This window comes from Rhinolophus sinicus, chromosome 16 (assembly GCF_057876585.1).
Source record: "Rhinolophus sinicus isolate RSI-liver-muscle chromosome 16, RSI-T2T, whole genome shotgun sequence".
In the NCBI taxonomy this organism is placed as follows: Eukaryota; Metazoa; Chordata; class Mammalia; order Chiroptera; family Rhinolophidae; genus Rhinolophus; species Rhinolophus sinicus.
The window spans coordinates 109447221-109466640 of NC_142516.1; the positions used below are offsets into that span (position 1 = coordinate 109447221).

Genomic DNA, 19420 nt, shown 5'->3' on the forward strand with positions numbered 1-19420 from the left:
TTTCCTCCACCTATTTACCTTGGTTTTCCTCCTCATTCTTTAACAACACTTTACATATAGTAATTAGATCATCAAAAACTACTGGGCGGATAAAGTACTACGTCAAGTGCAAAATTGTAGACAGGGAAGCTATCATTTTTAAGGAATTCATTTTGGAGCTAGCCACATTGTCAATAATTTTATGTTAAAAACATGATAAGCTACTAACTGATTTGAGATAGTATTCCTGAAATGTTAGATGTGTGTGGGGGTGGCTCAATATTTATACCCTTTTTTTCTCACCAATTCTTATCATGTCCCAGCAAAATGATGACAACTAGCAGGAGTAACCATAAAATGCAAATTACAGAAAGGTTTACTTTTGCTCCTTCTTCATCTCTAAGGTCTTATGTTCTTTTTATCTCCCAAACAGCTTTTACTTTTAAACTTCAATTAACTAGTTCCTTGAAAAGCATAATAAGTTTGTAACTTACTGCAGAAGCAAGGACTAGCAATTCGTCATCTAAAGACTCATAATTAATGATAATTAAGTTTTTTATACACAGATGTGACAGATCACTGTCGTCGCTGCTTTTTTTTTTTTTACCTCTCTGTCTTTAAAGAATTGAAAACAGCATTTCCATTCCTTTCTGCTTGTTCACATTGTTCTCTTACTGTTCTCCCACTTGCTTTCTTACTCCTAATATTCATTTTTAATACAGACACGCACTGAACCCCACAGTAGCCATATGTGGTATTATTCAGCATTTCTTGGCTTCTCTAACCATTCTTCATGCATTATACAGTTCATTTATTCATCCATTTACTCAGACTGTCATCCAGCCAACATTTATTGAACATCTTTGACTTCCCAGGGAGTTAAAGGCTAAATATGCAAGCAAGTGCGTACACACACACACACACACACACACACACACACAGAGTCACACGCACAGCCACGTGAATATATATACATTCATGTATACACATATATTTTTGAACAATAATTGTTGAATCTAAAATTGCAGTTTTTTGAAGTTAATTTGCTTTTTTGATATCTTTGTCCTAGTGTCAGTAGTTAATTTCTTTTTCACATGTTTCAGTCAGCTATTAAAACGTCGAGAAGTGTCAGTGCCTTTAAAAATTGAACACCTTTCTGAGGAATTGGATGCGTGGAGAGTGTGCACACAGTCCATCAATCTGTGAGTGAATATGACATAAAAATTGGAATGCAGCAGGTATTACTTAATGTCATAGACAAACTTGTTGAAAATGTGGATTATCATTATTAATCTTAGCAAAGTAATGAATATTGCCTTGTTAAGCATATCTTCGGTAATAGTTTACAATGCTGACCTTCTCTGCCTTTGAAAGTCCTTTGTTTTACTATAAATTAAGTCTAAAGTTGATCTGATGTCATCTAGAAAGGGACTAAATAATCATCATGGACTGTTTCTAATCTAAACCTTCATAATTCTATGACTCTACAAAAATGAAAATGTAATGTCTATTGAAAATATAGATCATCAGAAGAATCTCCATATACACCGCCTTCTGAGTCACAAAGAATGGTTTATACATCTTTGCTAAAGAAACTAAAAGAAGAACCACTTAGAGGAACTATTGGACCAGATTATGTGACTGGATCAAATCTTCCCAGTCATTCCGATATTCACATCTCTTGTCTTACAGGATTAAAAATCCAGGTACAGCCTAATAGCAGGCATAAATTGTGCATTTCCATCATTTTTGTTTTATTATTTTTTGAAATATTATCTTAAAAGAAGCATAATCTGAATAAAATTAGGTACCTCTAAAGTACCATTAGGTACCAGTGAGAAGATATTCCCCTAATGCTTCCACAGTTAGTGTAAATGGTCTCTCCTTAAAAGAAATTTAGATATTCATTGTGCTATTATCATAAAAGCAATTCATGTAATAGATATACTAAGAAACAAATGATACGTATACTTAGTAACAAATATTTTAAAATACATATATACTCTTAAGGAAATTAAATAAGGAAGACAAAGCAACAGTCAACACAGTTACAAATTATTATATCTTGATAGATTGAATTTAATTTTATAATGTCCATTTGTAGTTTATACACAGAGAGAAAGCAATTAAAAATTGATAGATGTATAGTATATATTGGTATGTTATGCATGTTTTTACATTGATTTACTGAGCTTTTCAGCGATTAAAAATTGTTGGAATCAATCGTGAGGGATGGCTAATTTCCAAAGAATGGTCCCTAATAGTATAATCAACATAATGATGGTGAATGATGTCGGGGCCTGCCAGTGCACCCCAGGACAGCCATTATCTCCAGAAAAGAGAGAGGCCTTCGTCATCTCAGAGCTGGGACCATTTGTGGGTGTCCCCATGAAGTAAAGTTGAATCCCCATGAAATGCTAATTGAGACTACATATTGGACAGAAAGAACTCCACTTCCCAGTAATAGTCACACTTTACTAAGGCGATTCTTAGATTTCTGATGTAATGTGGCTAATTACATTCCTAATACTGACATGCCAAGACAATGGAGAAAGGTATTTTTTGGGATAGCTGCTCAAAATAAATGAAATAGCTTGCTACTAATGTAAATCCTAACTAATGTAAACTTAGTTATCATGATCAAAAACCTGGTAACTTGAGAACATAAGAAAATAAGTTTTTTTTGTGTGTGTTTTTTAAGTCATGTTTTTCCTTATAAGAGCTGGGAAATATAGCTTGAAAGGGGTTTTTTTGCATTTAGTTCTTCAGAATTACTCTTGACATACAAAATAACTGATGTAACTAATTATAAATATGCTGGTAAATCACATGATTGGCATGATTTTAAATTGTATAGATATATATACAGCTTTGTATTTTTTATATTTCAGAAAGGTTCAGAGTTTCTGGCTTAAATAATTTTCCCAGGAGTATGATTAAAATAGTGAAGTATATTTAATAAGGCATATATGCCTTTATAAAATGTTAACTTTGTAGTAATTCATAAATTAACAATACCTATTGTCATTGGTAGCCCTACTATATTTAAAGAATTCAGCTTATAAAACAAAATTCTATTTTGAAAGTCATCAGGGTATAACACTAAGATATTTCTATAACACTAAGTATTTCTATATTGGTGGCAGTTCAAAAAATCTAATTTTTCTCTTATTTTAAAATTTCCTATCAGCATTGCCTAAATATCGCCAGTGATTTTTTATTACAGTGATTGTTTCTAGGAGTTTAAAAACATGTGAATTTATAACCTCATCTTGTCTTTCCTCAACTCTCACTATGTGCAGGGTCCTGTATATTTCCTTGAAGATGGAAAATCTGCTATCTCATTGAATGATGCTTTGATGTGGGCAAAGGTGAATCCGTTCTCACCTTTAGGGACTGGAATACGACTTAATCCATTTTGATAGAAGGTCTAACTCCATGCTTAGTTGTTTGTTTGTTTTTTAAAGAACTTTTGTGGGTTAGTATTAATTTAACCTTTATTGTCCAAGAGCCAAAGGTTGGGAGGAGAAGGGGAAGTGGAGAATAACAATTGATTTTATTCATTTAACTTCAAAAAATAAAATATTTATATGCTTTTGAGGAAAAATACGTATCTCGTTTATCAAATGTAATAGCCATATTTGGGAGAAAGGTAATGTTTAAATTATAAAGGACTGAATAATCTAAAAGAGCATATAAAAGTTTCACACAGCATAAAAGTTACCCAAATATTATATTGTTGAAACACTGAAACATATAAAATTGTGCAACACATAGAATAGTACTTGTTGCCCTACAGTAAGTACTTAATGAATATTTCAATGACTGAGTATCTCAAAATATCAAAATGGAAGGTATGTAGTACGACTGATCATCAAGTTAGCAAACATCCGTATTGTCCTCTATTTAGTGTTAGTAAACCACTAGTGTTAGCTCATATTTAATAAAAGTTTTCAATTACAAGTTTAACATATGTCAATAAATGGATTCACAGTCAAAATACTTTTGAGTTGTTGTTTTTTAAAAAAAGAAAACATTACCAAGGTTTCTATCTGAAATTCAAATGCCCGATTATAAAGGAATAGGTTAAATAAGCATGAAAAATATTGGGGGATTAAAAAAAATGCAGTCAAATCTGTATGAGAATTTGCATTTGATGGTAATTAATTATTTTAAAAGATATTTGCTTTGTATAGATATTAATTTTGAATAATGCATTTAATATTTTCATAATCTCTAATCAGTTTATATTAACTCTAACCCATAATTTATTTGATGAAAATTGGTTTGAAATGAATTTATTTGTAAATAGGATATTAGTTGAAATTTTGGATATATTATATAAATTTAGGTTTTTAAAATATTAAAAGAATAAAGCTATTTAAAGAAAGCATGAGGCATAACTGCAAGTATTTCAATTGTTCTAGAATTCTAACTTTGAAATTTATGAAATGAATGCATACTAGGAAGAACAGTACTTGGATACTCAAATTGTTTATAATATAGATGTTTCATAATATAGATGATTTTGTCTAACTAAAGAGTTAGCTCATATAACCAGAATAATTGTGGGTTTTGTTATCTTTAAACTTGTTGCATTTAAAATATTTTTAAATTTTTCTTAAACAAGCTTCTGAAAACAGAAAACAATATTATGTACCTATCTATTACATTAACCACTTCTAACTCCTCAAAAAGACATTATAGGCTTAAATTCCATTTTATAAAAAAATAATTAACATTACAGAAAAGAATATATGCAACTTAGCAATGGGTAACATAAAGCGTATCTGAGAAGTATTTTTTTAACCCTTAATGATATGTGTAACTCTTTTTTTATATGAGGAGGATTATTAATTAGCATATATGTACTAAAATTTCCTCACTTAAAAATGGCAGTTTCCTACTATCATTCTCTTTATTTTGTTTTAAATAGATTAAGAAGTCTATCTTTTGTGCTTTAAATACTTCAAAAGATATTATTGAGTTTAAATTATATGTATATAAATAATTTTACCTTCTGTATTTTTAATGAATGCAGGAAGATGATATTTTTTATGTATAAAGTACTGAGAAAAATCATATAACTCTTTAGCACTTGAAGACAATGAGTAACCCAATTTCTGTCTGAAATCTAAATTGGCTTGATTTAAGTGCAATTCTGTTATTCTTTGTCATCTATAATGTTCTATACCTTAATACTAATTTTAACTATTAATTCTTTATAGAATTATAATTGTTGTTTGACTATGTCAATCTGTATATACTGTGCCTTAATATGAAAAACAAAACAGTTTTTTAAATTTATAAAAGTATTTTTCATTGTTAGATTTCATATGCATAAAAATCCAAACAAATGATATGAACTTACCTTACTTGTGTTTGAAGATGTCCATGTTACCAATAATATGGACAAATTATTTTGCAAGTTTAAATCTGCCTTATGAAAGATGTCTCATTAGATTTTAAAAACATTGGAAAAATATTTTGCTATAAAAATTACGACATGGTTAACAAAATTTCAATAGCAAACTGAGTTACATTTTGTGAAAATCTATGACTTTTATGTCAATTGAAATTAATGAGCTATATATATATATATATATATATATATTTCCACAAAATTATCTAGATGTGTTCAGGAACATGGTTGCATTAGAGCACTGACTGTATTTTGTTGTCCTTATAAACAGGAAAATTAGTACTTGTTTGGTATTAAGTTAAAATTCTGAATATAGTAAAAGTCTCACAAATTACTTGTAAAATTTGGGATTTCATATTAGTGTGCCAGTAATACAGAAGATATCTTTATTATCAATTCTTGGTAAGTCTTATTGTACCATCTCTTTGAAACTCTTGTATCTAAATAATTGAAAAAAAGTACTTCCATGCTGAATTTAAATACCATATGACTGCTATAATATGGCATGTAGTTATCTAGATTTTCATGTATTTCATGTATTCAAATGTCTATGTCTATTTAAAAATGTGTTTCAGGTCCCCTACATTTTAATAAATGCTGCAATTTAAAGCCAGATATGATGTAGTTAACTGCTAAGATGAGCGTCAATCTTGTCCCTAAAAACATCATTGAGGGAACACTATTTTCCCCACAAATGCTGGCTCAGAGTCAGCAGAGGTGTGAAGGGCTGAGCTGTCCACCTGGATTATTACCCTACTCGGAAACCTAAAAAAGTCACTTTATCGGACTGTTCAGGAGGAAGATTCTCCATGTGTAAGAAACACTGACTACAATAAGCCCTCAAATTATCTGATAGAGCAGTAGGGCTTCCTAACGAATAAGAACAGCACATCACAGAGATTTCCATTGCCATGATAGGCATTCTGCCAGTTGATTGGAAAGGTTCTGTTCCTACAGGGGCTGCTGCAGCTCCTAGAAAAGTTCATTGCTTTCTTCTGTCAAAAATCCTTTGTGCCATTACATTTCCACTGTCTCTATTCCTAATGCTGTACTCCACTTCTTATAAATATATATATATATATATATATATATATATACATTTTAAAAAATCCTTTGTGAAGTAAATGGACTTCCTGTGATTTGCCATAGTGTTGGCTTCTGCTGACACAACTCATCCTCCAGAAGTTCTTGAAGTTACCTACTTTGGCCATACCTGCTACCTTCATTTATTTATTCACTATGGAATGAAGCCTACAGGCCATTTCATATTTTTCACAACTCTCCATAAGTCTCACAGGAGTCTTGGGAACTTATCATAGGCCATGAGGGATAAGCTTTTTCAGGAGAGTGAACAGAGTCAAGAGGATAAAGAAACACATTATTTGACTGTTTACCTAAATCTATTCCTTTTTTCAGGATCTTTCCTCAGATGAGCTTCAGAAGACTTGTTTCTAAAACCCTTTCCTAAGGAACTATATTTTATGGGTTAAAAAATTATTGCCGTAATTTTAGATTTGTCCCATTAGAATGCAAGGCAGCAGGTAAATAACCCATAGCTAGTTAAGATATGCATTTGGACTAAGATATGCGTCGTTTACCTCAGATAAAACCAGATTCTAAATATATTCCTAAGAAGTCATCTATTTCACCAGGTCTCTCTTTAATTTCTTTTACTAAATATGATGTGCTGAAAAATTAAACAAGGAAGTCTGTGGAGGTAAAAATTATAATAAAACTGCCTAAGCCTTCAAAAATGCAGAAAAACTGATAAAGTTTAGCTGGAAATTGACAAACATGTCATGGGATTCACCATTAATAATACTCATCTTGAAAGTCAAAGAAGACTGTTAATGAGATGGCGTAAAAATATGAATAATTCCAGTGGAAAAATTTTCCAGATATGAATATAAAGTTACCAAAAATATATGAAAGATAATCAGTCACGACATCAATGTGCTTTTGTTTCCCTTTAATAAAAATATGGGCATGACAGCAACCAGTAGGGTTAAATTGAATTAAATGCATTGATAAACACCAGAACCAATTTCCAAATAAAGCTTGATTTTCTTTCTCTACAACTAAGTATCAACAGGAAAGATACCTATTTTTTAAAATGATTTGAATAAGGCTATTTATGGAGGTGGGCAAGGTTTTCTATGGGCCAGTGTATAATAATCATTCAGAATAAAATTTGTATTAATGAATGTGGTGGGTAAATACATACTAGTATCAAGAAAACTAGTAGCTTTTTTCATTTCTAATGAAGAAAACATTACAAAGTAGAATCACCATTCCTACCAAATTTATGAGAAAGAATTCTTGTCATGGTGAATTATGTTTAACTATACCTTTAAAATTATTTTTACTCATTCTGTACTAATTAATTTGATTTTGTATTTTCAACAGTACCTGGCACAGATGTTTTTTAATAAATGTTTGTTGAATGGAAATGGGGAAAAAAACAACAAAAAACATGTTCTTCAGCCCAATTATGGATAAGATACCACTTTAATTTTACTTATTATTGAAATATATCCGACTAGGTGATTATATCCCTTTAGTATGGCAAGAGATAGTGGCATCACTTCTGCAAAGCCATTAGACCAGTGCGTTTCAAGGTTATTTTTCCATGTTTCTGATGGGTTCCATAGAAGATTCAAAAAAAGATGTTCCAGCTTGCTTCACAGGAATTGTTTTAAGTGAATTGCCACCATTACCTGTATTTGTTGGAATATTTAAATAAACAAAATTAAAATCAAATTGTGGTTATTAAATATTTAAACCACCATCAGTGTTTGCAGTACATCAAACGTACAATGACTGGCAACAGCCTGAGCACAGTAAACAGAATAATCTAAAGCCTGGCAAACAAAATATTTAAAGCATGCATTATAGTATTCATAAATAAAAAACCTGAATGTCACCCGCCTCCAAAAGTCATCAGCAGTGCCTAAAAATATCCAGGGCTTATTTTCGTGCATCTGCTACTGAATATGACTCAACTATTTTTAAATATTGCTTCAGAAAGCAGCTGAGGCAACAGTGCCATGGCTTTTATAGTGCTTAGATTTGGCACATACACATAATTCATAATTCAGTTTCTGGAACTCTGATGCACTGAGGCATCCAAGCTGGCCACCCAGGCCCTTTAGGTCACCCAGTTCTGAAGTGAGGGGCCAGTGGCAGCTAAGAAATCTTTATCCTCTTGGCCCATTATTTTGCTAAGGCTAGATTTGGGTAAACAAATAGAGGAACTTAAGTGTTTAAAAAGGAAGGAAGGAAGGAAGGAAAGGAAGGAAGGAAGGAAGGAAGGAAGGAAGGAAGGAAGGAAGGAAGGAAGGAAGGAAGGAAGGAAAACCAAAGTTAACAACCTGTCTTACAAGTAATTTTCGCCACCCCATTTAATAATTAGAAGCTTTGCAGATGAACAGCCTGTGATTTCAGTGCCATTCAGTGCAATCTTAGACGGTAAAATAGGGTTAAGTTCCTACTGTCTAGTGTCCTTGCCTCTTCCTCTTCCATTAACTTTCCTGTTCGCTGACCTGAACTAATCACTCTACAGTTTTATCAGAAACAACTGAAATGGAACCCCTTTCACAAGTTTGGGAAAGAAAGTAACTTAAAGCTTCGCAAAACAGCTCTCCATCCATATAATTGCCCAAGTCAAATCCACACCATTTAGTCCTGTTCTCCCCAGACTGAGAGAATCCAAGCATCTGGAACAGGATTGAGAGAAGTAAAAAGATAAAAGCATGTTCCTTGCCATCCTGATCTGCCCTGTCCAGTGAAGACGCCCATAAGCTCGTCATCCATTTTGAAAAGGACAGAAAAAGACCACTACATGCGAGGAAATCATAAAAGAGCAGAGAGAACAAAGTGGGAGGAGTTTTTTTTAACAGTTCATACATTATTAAAATTATAAAAGCAAGAATCCGTTCTGTGTGGAGTCCTGATCTGGAATAATGACAGCATACAGTTTTTCTAAAAACTCATGTGAAAACCTTGTAAAGTTTTCTGACAAGATAACAAGGAATTCAAATATCAGTAGGCATCATTTTTATATATGCTTTGCATCTGTTTCTTATACAGGAAGGAAGCCCGTTGTGACTCATTACTACGTCTACCTTTACTTAGCAGATCCCAAAACAAGTGGTCAGGCCCTCTCCCCTCCGCAGTCAGATCCAGTAAGCCATAAAGGGGAAAAGACAAGAAAGACCCCTCCTGCAGCCTCCTCCCCAGGCCTCTTCGCCCACCAGAACCCCATCCTCCCCTGCCTCGGCCTACTGCCCCGGCTTCAGCTCTCCCCTGCTAGAATGTTCACTGCAGACATCCCTCGCAATGAGAGGAGGTTGAGGCAGCTTGACGGTGCGGATGTGTTTCCAAATCTGAAGGTGACCCAATGGAAACTTTTTTCCCCCATAGAAACAGTGTTATTTGCTTCTATTGGGTTCTACAATGCCAAGTAATGCCTCAAGCATATGATGGATTAAAGGGATTTTGATGGACTGGCTTAATGACTAGATATTAAAAAGTGTGCTCTGAGGAACAGTAGTTCTACCAGGCCATTAGCAAAACAAACCTAAAGAATAGTGACGTGTGATCAAATAGAGTTTGGAAAAACAGTTCATTCTGTACCTCTCCTCTTTAATATTTACAATGCATATTAGCATATTAAAGGCTTTCTGTAAAGTCATACTTTTTTTAAAAAAACGAAGCTCTTGACATTGCTTTCACCATAAGGTTTTTATGTAAACAAGAACCGGTGTTTTTTTTCCCCATGAAATCTTTAACCCTTTAGGCAACATGCTCTGTAGCACAGGTCCACAAATATTTCCCATCAAGGGCCTGCCAGTAAATATTTCAGGCTTTGTAGTAGGGTTGTCAGATAAAACACAAGACACTCAGTTAAATTTGAATTTCTGATAAACAATGGATAATTTTTAGCAGAAGTATGTCCTCAACATGCCCCAGAAGTTATTGGTTGTATTACGCTCTACTTTTATGCTCTACATCTGCACTTTGTGGGCTGTGCAGTCTCTGTCCAGGGCCGCTACTTGGCCCTGCTGTTGGCGCTCAGAACAGCTACAGACGAGGTGTAAAATGGGCAGGCAGTAATATTCCAATGCAACTTTCTCTATGAACATGGAAACGAATTTCATATAGTTTTCATGCATCAGGACATACCATTTTCCTTTTGATATATTTTTTCAACCATTTAATAATGTAAAAGTCATTCTTAACTGACAGGCTATACACAAACAGGTGGCGGGGACTTTGGGCCTATAGTTTGCTGTGGTGTAAACGCTTTCTGAATTAAGAGGATTTAAACAAGTGGCTTCTTGTAATGCAACTGATTGGGAAGCCTAGGTGTGCAAGTATCTATGTCTACCTCAGGACTGATTCATCGGCCTGAGAATTGAGTTTTGAGCTGGGCCAGTGAGCTTCACCTGTTTCGCACTTACCTATTTAAGGATAAAGCACAACTGCAATAGCAGGTGGAGTCACCCTGGTTTGGGAATGTCCCCTGCTGTGACTGGTATTTAGCAGGCCTCATACCCCCTCCACCTACCAAAAAGCACAATAACATGCCAACCTACATTACCATTAAAAATGAATGCTTAGACCAACATTTTTAAAAATTTAAATGAACAAAGTAAAAAAAAAAAAATCCACATTAACAGGTAAAAAGTTAAAAATAAAACAACAAAAACACTTACGGAAAATAGGAGCAACTCTTTGTCTTGAAATCACTGAATTATGTTTGAACCCAGACACTTGGGCAGGAAGATGATTGAGAGTAAATTCTCCCACTGTCGGTTTGACATCAAACCGTTCTAGAAAATATAAACACAAAAATTGTTTCTTAAAAATGTACTGTGGCCATTGACAAAGCACCATAATTTAGAAATTAAGCAAATTATTTAGACATCTGTTTTACCATTTTCCTAAGAGTGGTGTGAATACATAGGTTAATAACCCTCTCCCACATTGTTTATATCTTTGATGCACAAAATAGTCGCTTTAAAAAGTTACTTTAAAGGAAATGTTTTTATGTTCCTATTAGTTTTTTGGTAAGTTTTTATTCAATAATAATATGTATAAAGAAAAATGAACAAATAGTGTGTTTACAGTTTGATGAATTTGTGGGGTGAATACACCTGGGGTACCATCAAGAAATAGTATATTACTAGCACCTCAAAACGCCCTTCTTGTCTCTCCCATAGGGTACCCTAAAACGAAAACACTCTCTCAACTTCTATCATCATAAGTTGGTTTTACTTATTTTTGTATTTCATAAATATAAAATCATACACTATTTCACTTTATAAACATTTTTATACTATAAAAATGTAACAATTATTTCTCTGTTTCCCTTATTTCTTATTCACTAAATCTATAAGCTGCCACACTTGGGCATCAGTTTCCCTGTGTTTCTAAAGCTTCTAAAGATCACTTACTCCTCTGCAGCTCAAGGCTTGAAATGTCTAAGGTAATTTCCACTCATCAGCCATGTCCTGCTAATGCTAAATACAACTCTGGTCAGTAACATTCCCAGAATGGTAATTATCTCAATTAATTATTTTGGCTGCTTAAAATCAGCAGCCTCAAAAATCAAGACTGGCGATAATAGATACTATTCAAGAATCTGAAGGATGGAGGTGATCCATGCCTTATGAGAAACTGTGTTCAAGGGAAGACAACAGAGATACCTTTGCACAAAGATGAACTTTTAATAGAAGATTAACTGGAATAGTTGTGTGTGGTTCTAGAAATCCTAACTAGAACCAATGAGTAGAAGTAATAATGAAATAGATTAAAGCAAAAATTAGGTATAAAAAAGAATGTTATCTGATTTGTGGTGTTAAAAAAAATGACGAAACTAAAATGTTGGACAACAAAAGAACTTAAGAGGCGCGGGGTGGGGGCAAGGTGTAGTCAATGTCGTAATGTCTAAGGTCCTTATAGTTTGAGGAAGACAGCAAAGAGATTAATTTTAAACCAAGATAAATATGCATGTTAAAATTTCTAGGGTAGCACTAAAAAGAGTAGAAATTTAAAATTTTCCAAATTAGTAGAGGCGGCTAAGTCTTTGGGGAAAAAAAATCATCCCAAAAGAAGAAAAGATAGATAAGACAAAAACAAGAAACAGAAAAAGAGAATAAATAAAAAGCACCAAATACTACAATATGGATGCATGTATAACAGTAAGCAGTATTACTGAATCCATAACAATAAAAGTCACAGTAAATGAAATACAAAGGTCCATGCTACAGGTTACTTCATAAAAGTACAAACTGCAGGACTTGTTTACCAAGTATCAACACTTACTATAAGCAACAGTAGTTAAGACAGTATGATGGTTGAAGTGGCACACATGTACCCACTTCCCTGGAGCTCAGAAACAGAGGAAAGTACGCACAGGAACTTGAAATATTTAAAACATAAAGGTATTACAAATCAGTGGGAAAAGAATAGACTGTTCAATAACTAGTGTTGAGACAATTGGTTCTCCGTTTCAACTGCAGACAACACCTTAAAAGTGAAAGACTAACCTCTTATCACATACATGCTTTGAATGTTCCATAGGTTTTCTTTTCACTCTCGTGATTGTTTCCTTTGCTGTGCAGAAGGTTTTCAGTTTGATGCAATCACACTTGTCTGGTTTTGCTTGTGATGCCTGTGTTTTTGATGTCATATCCAAAAAAATCATTGCCAATACCAGTGTTAAGCTTTCCCCCTATGTTTTCTTCTAGTAGTAGTATGGTTTTAGGTCTGTATTTTATCCATTTTGGTTGATTTTTGTATATAGTGTGAGATAAGAGTCCAGTTTCATTCTTCTGTATGTGGATATACAGTTTTTTCAGCACCATTTATTGAAGAGGCTATTCTTTCCCCCTTTGTATGTTCCTGGTACCCTTTTTGGAGATCAGTTGACTGTAAATGCATACCCATAGATTTATTTCTGGGTCCACTATTCTATTCCATTCCATTTGTCTATAGGTCTGCTTTTATGTCAGAACCATATTGTTTTAATTACTATAGCTTTGTAGTATAATTTGAAATCAGGAAGTGTGATGCCTCCAGCTTTGTTTTTCTTTCTCAGGAATGCATTGGCTATTCAGGTTCTTTTGTGGTTCCATAAGAATTTAGGATTCTTTTTCTATTTCTGTAAAGACTGCCATTGAAATTTGAGAGATTGCATTGAATCTGTAGATCACTGTGGGTAGTATGGATATTTTAATAATATTCTTCAAATCCATGAACATGTGACGTCTTTCTGATTATTTGTGTCTTTTTAAATTTCCTTCATCAGTATTTTATCATTTACAGTGTACAAGGGGTTAATGTCCAAAATATATAAGGAACTCATACAATTCAATGGCAAACAAGATAATAACCCAATTAAAAACTGAGCAAAGAACCTGACTAGACATTTCTCAAAAGAAGATATACAAATGGCCAACAGGTATATGAAAAGGTACTCAACATCATTAATCATGATCAGTAATCAGGGAAATCAAAACTACAATGAAATATCATCACACATCTGTTAGAATGGCTACTATTATACAAAAAGACAAAGGTAAAAAGTGGTGAGGATGTGGGTGACTGGACCCACCTGAATAACCCAGAATAAACCTCCTATCTTAAGGTCTGTGACTTTAATCACGTTTTCAAAGTCTCTTTCACATGTAATGTAATATATACACTTCCAGGGATCAGGGCATGAAAAACATAAGGGACATTCTGCCTATGACAAAGTTTGATAAAATCAACTAAATTAAAGTTAAGAAACGTGACTTAAACTAAGAATAACATAAATAGTATGTATAGATAAAACTATTTTTTTTTAAATCAAGGAAATTATAAACAAAAGCAGTGGGACAGTGGTTACTCTTGGTGGGAAGAGTGGAGAATGCAATCAGAGGACACACAGGAGAATGTAAAGGTATTGGTAACATTCTATTTCTTAAATAACAAAAGGATACACAAATGTATATTCATTGTTATTTGCCTTTTAATTATACATTATATGCATACATGTGTGATAAATGTCACAGCAAAATTTTAATGTTTGAGAAAAAATTTGAATATAAAAATTCTACAACAGGATTAATAACATGAATTCTTTCTCTTCTCACAAATTCGTAAGTAGAACAAATCAAAGAAGAGAAACAAGAATGACAGGAGGAAACAAAAACTCATAGACATAGACAATAGTTTAGTGGTTATCAGATGGTAAGGGGGTAGGGGAGCTATAGAAGAGGTTAAACGGGGTCAAATATATGGTGATGGAAGGAGAGCTGACTCTGGGTGGTGGAAACACAATGTGATATATAGATGGTGTATTACAGAATTGTACACCTGAAATCTATGTAACTTTACTAACAATTGCCACCCCAATAAACTTTAATTAAAAAAAAGATGACAGGAGATGGAAGAACAGACAGAATGAAGACAGGACAAGAACCAAAATATTTATCTCACAATTTGTGGGGGAGTTCAGTTACTTTGTTTGCCCTTTGTGGGACTCGCCTGGTAAGTGCTTTGGACGCTTTGAGAATTATTTCAGTGATACTTCTGGAAAGTTGCCCTGGGTTGCCCTGGTCTGCCTTACCATCTGAGTAAATACCAACAAGTCTACTATGGAAAAGATAACACTGACCATACTCTAGAGATCATCTAGAGTGAATCATGGTAATCCAGGCTTTTCCTAAACTACTTAAATACCCTAATGAACTCTTAAATATTCCCATCTTCTTTAGTAACTTGAGTTGATATGTGAACTTTGATTTCCCACAAAACTTTATTTGAACAGATTCACTAAACGAAATTTCTAAAAAGTATCTATACACTATGTTAACCTATGCTTTCATCAGAAAGAATGAATTATAACATAAACCCCTCGAATGATAATTTCACTGCTAGTGTAAGAGAAGCATTTTCCTGTTAAACCAGTGACAGAAAAGGCAGAAATGGGACAGTGGCAGGCGTGTCTTTCATCTGTGTTCAAGATGAGCATCACTAAACTTAGAAGAACTCATTTGAGTATTTCCAAGGAAAACTCACCTGGATACAATTTTCTGCCTAAATTTCTTTGCAACATTTGTAAAAGGAAGAGGAAATCGATTTTAAGTTCATTGCTAACCATGTTGGGATTACTTATTAATTCCGATAACCTAATGTTATCTTTAATAGACTTTGAAGCTGTAGACCTGGGAACCAGGGGCAAATGCATCTGGTAACTGTAGTCTGTAAAATTCACCAGGTCATCCTGGATACTTTTAATTCTGGAAATAAAAAAAAAATACTGTTGACAAACCACATGCTAGGAATGAGATTTATATTATCAAACGTTTTTCATATTAAATTGTATTACAATTTAAAATTCCAAATAACTCACTCTCGATGTGTTAACAAGGTGTAAACCTCTTGTATCAGTATTTCAGGTACTCCGGCTTTACAATGAATTGTTCCATAGATCAGTTCTTTAGGGAATTTAATTTTTTTTTTGGCCAGGAACTTTAACAGGAATAAGAAAATATTTTCACCATAAGAAGCTCTATAAAAACCTCCAATTACTATGAATTCACTTTAATCCCCCTTTTATCTCTCAACTACTTTTCTGATTTTAACATGTTATTAAAAGATATTATTCAGCGCAAAGACCATATCCCACTCCAATTTGAAATGAGTATGCTCAGTTTCATAGGTAACTCATGACAAACTTTAAGAACATTCCTTTCAATGCACGTTAACAAGCTGCCGACTCAGTAGCGTTGTTTCGTAGCACACAATCACACACAGATATGTGTAAAAATCCAAGACAGCAGGAGCACACCTTTCAAAACACAAACTTCTTAACAGTTAAAATGTCAATGATTGTTAATTTACCTTTTCCAATTGTGCCCAGTTACCCAACTTGACTTTTAAAGAAGTTCCATTTACAAAGGATGACAATTGAAGGTTCCAGGGGTAATATATGGTGAATATTTCTGCTATCAGGAAGCCATTTGAAAAATCCCTAATCCATAGCAATAAGGAAACGAAATAAAATGTAGTTACTTATACAGTTGGCATTATTTTATAGTTAACACCAATTTAATACTCTATACTGACAGCAAGTAACTTGTCCAGTATCCCTGAAGAGCCTTGGCTGTTTCAATATTTTAGTAGTTACCAAAGCATTCTATATTCAGTCTAAAGCGTAATGATTGGTTGATTGAATGAATGAATGACATGCTTCACCGTATTATTTTCAGGTTCGTTCCCTAAGAGGGTAGGTATGTCTGTGGGTGTGGGGAGTGGGCGAGACGGGCTACGCGAGGCCGGCAGCCCCTGCCGGGCGGCGGGGCAGCGAGACGGGCCGCCGGAAGGAGGCGGGCGGGGGTTGGGGTTGCTCGGGCCCGACGCCCGCCCAGGCGGCCTGGACCGGCATCTCCCGCACCTGTTGACGTTCCTGGGGAAGAAGGTGAGATCCAGGCTCTGGAGCCAGCGCAGGATGGACCGAGGCAGGCGGGAGCTCTTCGGAGGATGCGGGTAGACCAGACACTTTTTAGGCCTCCCTGGGTCGGGAGCTGACGGCTGTGACGAAAGTGACGAGTTCGGTAGGGCTGCCGCCGACAGTATCAGAAACCTTTCTTTCCGGCGGGAAGCAGCCATGTTGCTTTCGGGGTTTCTATGGCAGCATCAGTGGGGCGGAGCCTCATGGGCGGGGCTTAATGGGCGGGGCCGGTGCCTCAGCGGGGGATGGGGCGGGGCCTCAGCGGAGGCGCCGTGGAACTGCTGTGTTCCCCAGTTTGGGGACCCGACGCTCTGGATTTGGGGCGAGATCCTGGCCCCACTGGGCGTGGACGAGGTGTGGGGAGCCTAAGCCTTGGGCGGGGCTTCCAATCTCAGTTTTAGTTGGCGTTGCTAATGTAGAGCTCCCCCCATCCACAACCCGCCTTGAAGTTTACATTTTAGATACTGTGATTTCTGTCCAGCTGAAGGCCTATTTTCAGTCAAGAATTTTGAGGAGGGTGTGCGGTGTTTCCAGAAGACAAGGACAGCTTTTGTTTGGAAATTGGAAATAATAGGGTTTTTCCTCCTAAAGGCCAATGAAAAAAAAATCTTTAAACTTAAAATGAATTCATTTTTAGTATCTACAAAGTTTAATGTCACTATTTCCTTAATCATTACATTAAGTGTTCATAAAAATTACATAATATTTGAAAACAATGTGTGAGTTAGATTTTCACGCTTGATGCCCCAGTGTGCATGGTCCATTCATCTTTCACAAAGATGCCCCAGTGTGCGTGATCCATTCATTCAACAAATCGTTATTAAATTTCTACAATGTGCCAAGCACTGATGTAGTCACTTGGGATTTATCAGTGAACAATACAGAGAAAAAAAAATGATTGCAGAGCAGGCATCGACAATTGTAAATTACATATTTACAACAACAAAGTTATTAAAATTCTTTTAAAACTTGACAGCAAAAAAGTCACTTACTGTAACATGTAGGTGCATATTATGCAAGATAAAATATGGGATAGATCTTGATAGTGGAACCATATAATAAGTCATTCAATGTTCATTCATATACATATTTATTAATAAAGTAAACCAATGTGGGTTTTATATGGTTAAAAAGAAAAACAAAAATGATGCTATACAAGTGCTTTCTCTTTGCCCAATGAAGTTTTTCATGAATCAACTCATTCATGCAATCGACTTTCTCTGAGGACCTTTTGTTCTGTGCTGAGCTAGGTACCAGGTCTTCCTATCCAGTGTGGCAGCCACACTAGCCACATGTGGTTATTGAGATTTAAATTTAAATAAATTTAAATAAAATAAAATAAGTAACGCTGGCTACATTTCAGCTGCTCAACAGCCAAATGCAACTAGCGATTACCATATTGCACAGCACAGATATAGCACTATCATTGCAGGAAGTTCTACTGGACAGCGGTGTACTAGATTATTTACAGAACATGCAGATATGAGTATCTGTAAGAAGACCATGTACCCTGCAAAGCTCTGCCGTGGTAATAGTATGCTAGTGTCAGGGAGGAAGCAAGTGATTTAATCTGAGAGAGTCTAGAATTCCTCTCAGAGAAGATGACCTTGGATTTGGATCGTATAAGGCAATATTTTGAATTGGTTGAGACACAGGTTTTGGAAGACCAGCTCTACTTTTTATTAGTTATGTGACTTTGGGCAAGCTGTTTAACCATTTTTATTTGTAAAAGGTGGAAATAAATAGGGTGTACCTCATAGGGTTATGCTGTGGATGAAATAAACAAGGATGCAAAGAGCCTAGAACACATGCAGCTCATAATAAGTGCTCAGTAAATATAAATTGTTTCAGAAATGATCATGGAATTCTGTGAGATGAAGAAGGGAGAGGATGATTCCACACAGAATGTGGAGGAAAAAAAGCATAGATGATATATATCGTCTATGATAGAGTTTTTTATGAGTTTTAGGAAATGGCAAATAACACTTTCAGACTTTAGCATGAGAGCTAACCCAAGATTTAGGTGATAACGGCCGGAGAGGTAGATTAGGGCTATCCATTGGGGCTTAACTGAGAACAGTCTTGCTAAGAAGTTAGAATTTTTCCTGTAACAAATGTGTCCATTGGTAAACAGATACGTCTCTGTTCCAAACACAGCCTTCTATATTCAACCCTGTGGAGTTGGAGCTCTGAACCCAAGTTTCTCCTTTGCTAAGCGTTTTATTAAATTCTGCCAGTAGGGGAAACTAGAGGGAGACCAGGAGGAGAGAGGAAGGGATTTGCAGTTTCTCCTTTCCTTGCTGCTCCTGTGGATGTCACCATAGCAACAAAACTTCACCTGGCAACTGGTTCCTGTCTCCAATGTTTTTGTAGCACTCCTGGAGCTCAGTAACCACTGAGAAGTGGCCCTAAGAATCCTAGCCCCAGATTTTATGCTAGGATGGCTCCTCTGAGCTCCAGAAGAATCAGCACCAGCTGTGTCCTCACCACTTTCAAGTCAGTCTATAGGGCTT

The 19420-nt window shown here is 35.1% G+C and overlaps 2 protein-coding genes across 10 annotated transcripts in view; one reads left to right on the forward strand and one right to left on the reverse strand.

The window, feature by feature from the left end:
• Positions 1–6016, forward strand: part of WDR17 (WD repeat domain 17) — a 93550-nt gene extending 87534 nt beyond the window's left edge. For all 8 annotated transcript variants that reach the window (XM_074329894.2, XM_019749466.3, XM_019749461.3 and 5 more), the window contains 3 exons: positions 1083–1181; positions 1502–1685; positions 3282–6016. In XM_074329894.2, the coding sequence (XP_074185995.2) occupies positions 1083–1181; positions 1502–1685; positions 3282–3401 (403 nt within the window). In that variant the 3' untranslated portion in view covers positions 3402–6016. The remainder of the gene's footprint in view (positions 1–1082; positions 1182–1501; positions 1686–3281) is intronic.
• Positions 6017–7551: 1535 nt separating this feature from the next.
• SPATA4 (spermatogenesis associated 4) lies at positions 7552–17091 on the reverse strand. 2 transcript variants are annotated; one of them, XM_019749459.3, is made up of 7 exons: positions 16851–17091; positions 16298–16427; positions 15807–15925; positions 15473–15693; positions 11119–11235; positions 10864–10966; positions 7552–8118 (listed from the first exon to the last, which is right to left on the reverse strand). In XM_019749459.3, exons 1-7 carry the CDS (start codon positions 17063–17065, stop codon positions 8115–8117), a joined length of 909 nt encoding a protein of 302 aa, XP_019605018.1. In that variant the 5' UTR covers positions 17066–17091; the 3' UTR covers positions 7552–8114. The 2 variants fall into 2 exon arrangements, with proteins under 2 accessions (XP_019605018.1, XP_074185991.1); XM_074329890.2 differs by lacking the exon at positions 10864–10966 and having other exon boundaries at positions 7552–8127.
• Positions 17092–19420: the final 2329 nt, after the last annotated feature.

Excerpts from the sequence above, each read along its gene's own strand:
- SPATA4 (XM_074329890.2), bottom strand. The coding sequence starts at position 17,065 with ATGGCTGCTTCCCGCCGGAAAGAAAGGTTTCTGATACTGTCGGCGGCA. Across the intron at positions 15,694-15,806 it reads ACCTTGTTAACACATCGAGA|AATTAAAAGTATCCAGGATG; the intron begins GTGAGTTATTTG and ends TTTTATTTCCAG. Across the intron at positions 8,128-11,118 it reads AAGAGTTGCTCCTATTTTCC|CAAATACAGGTAATGGTGGC; the intron begins GTAAGTGTTTTT and ends TAAATATTCCAA.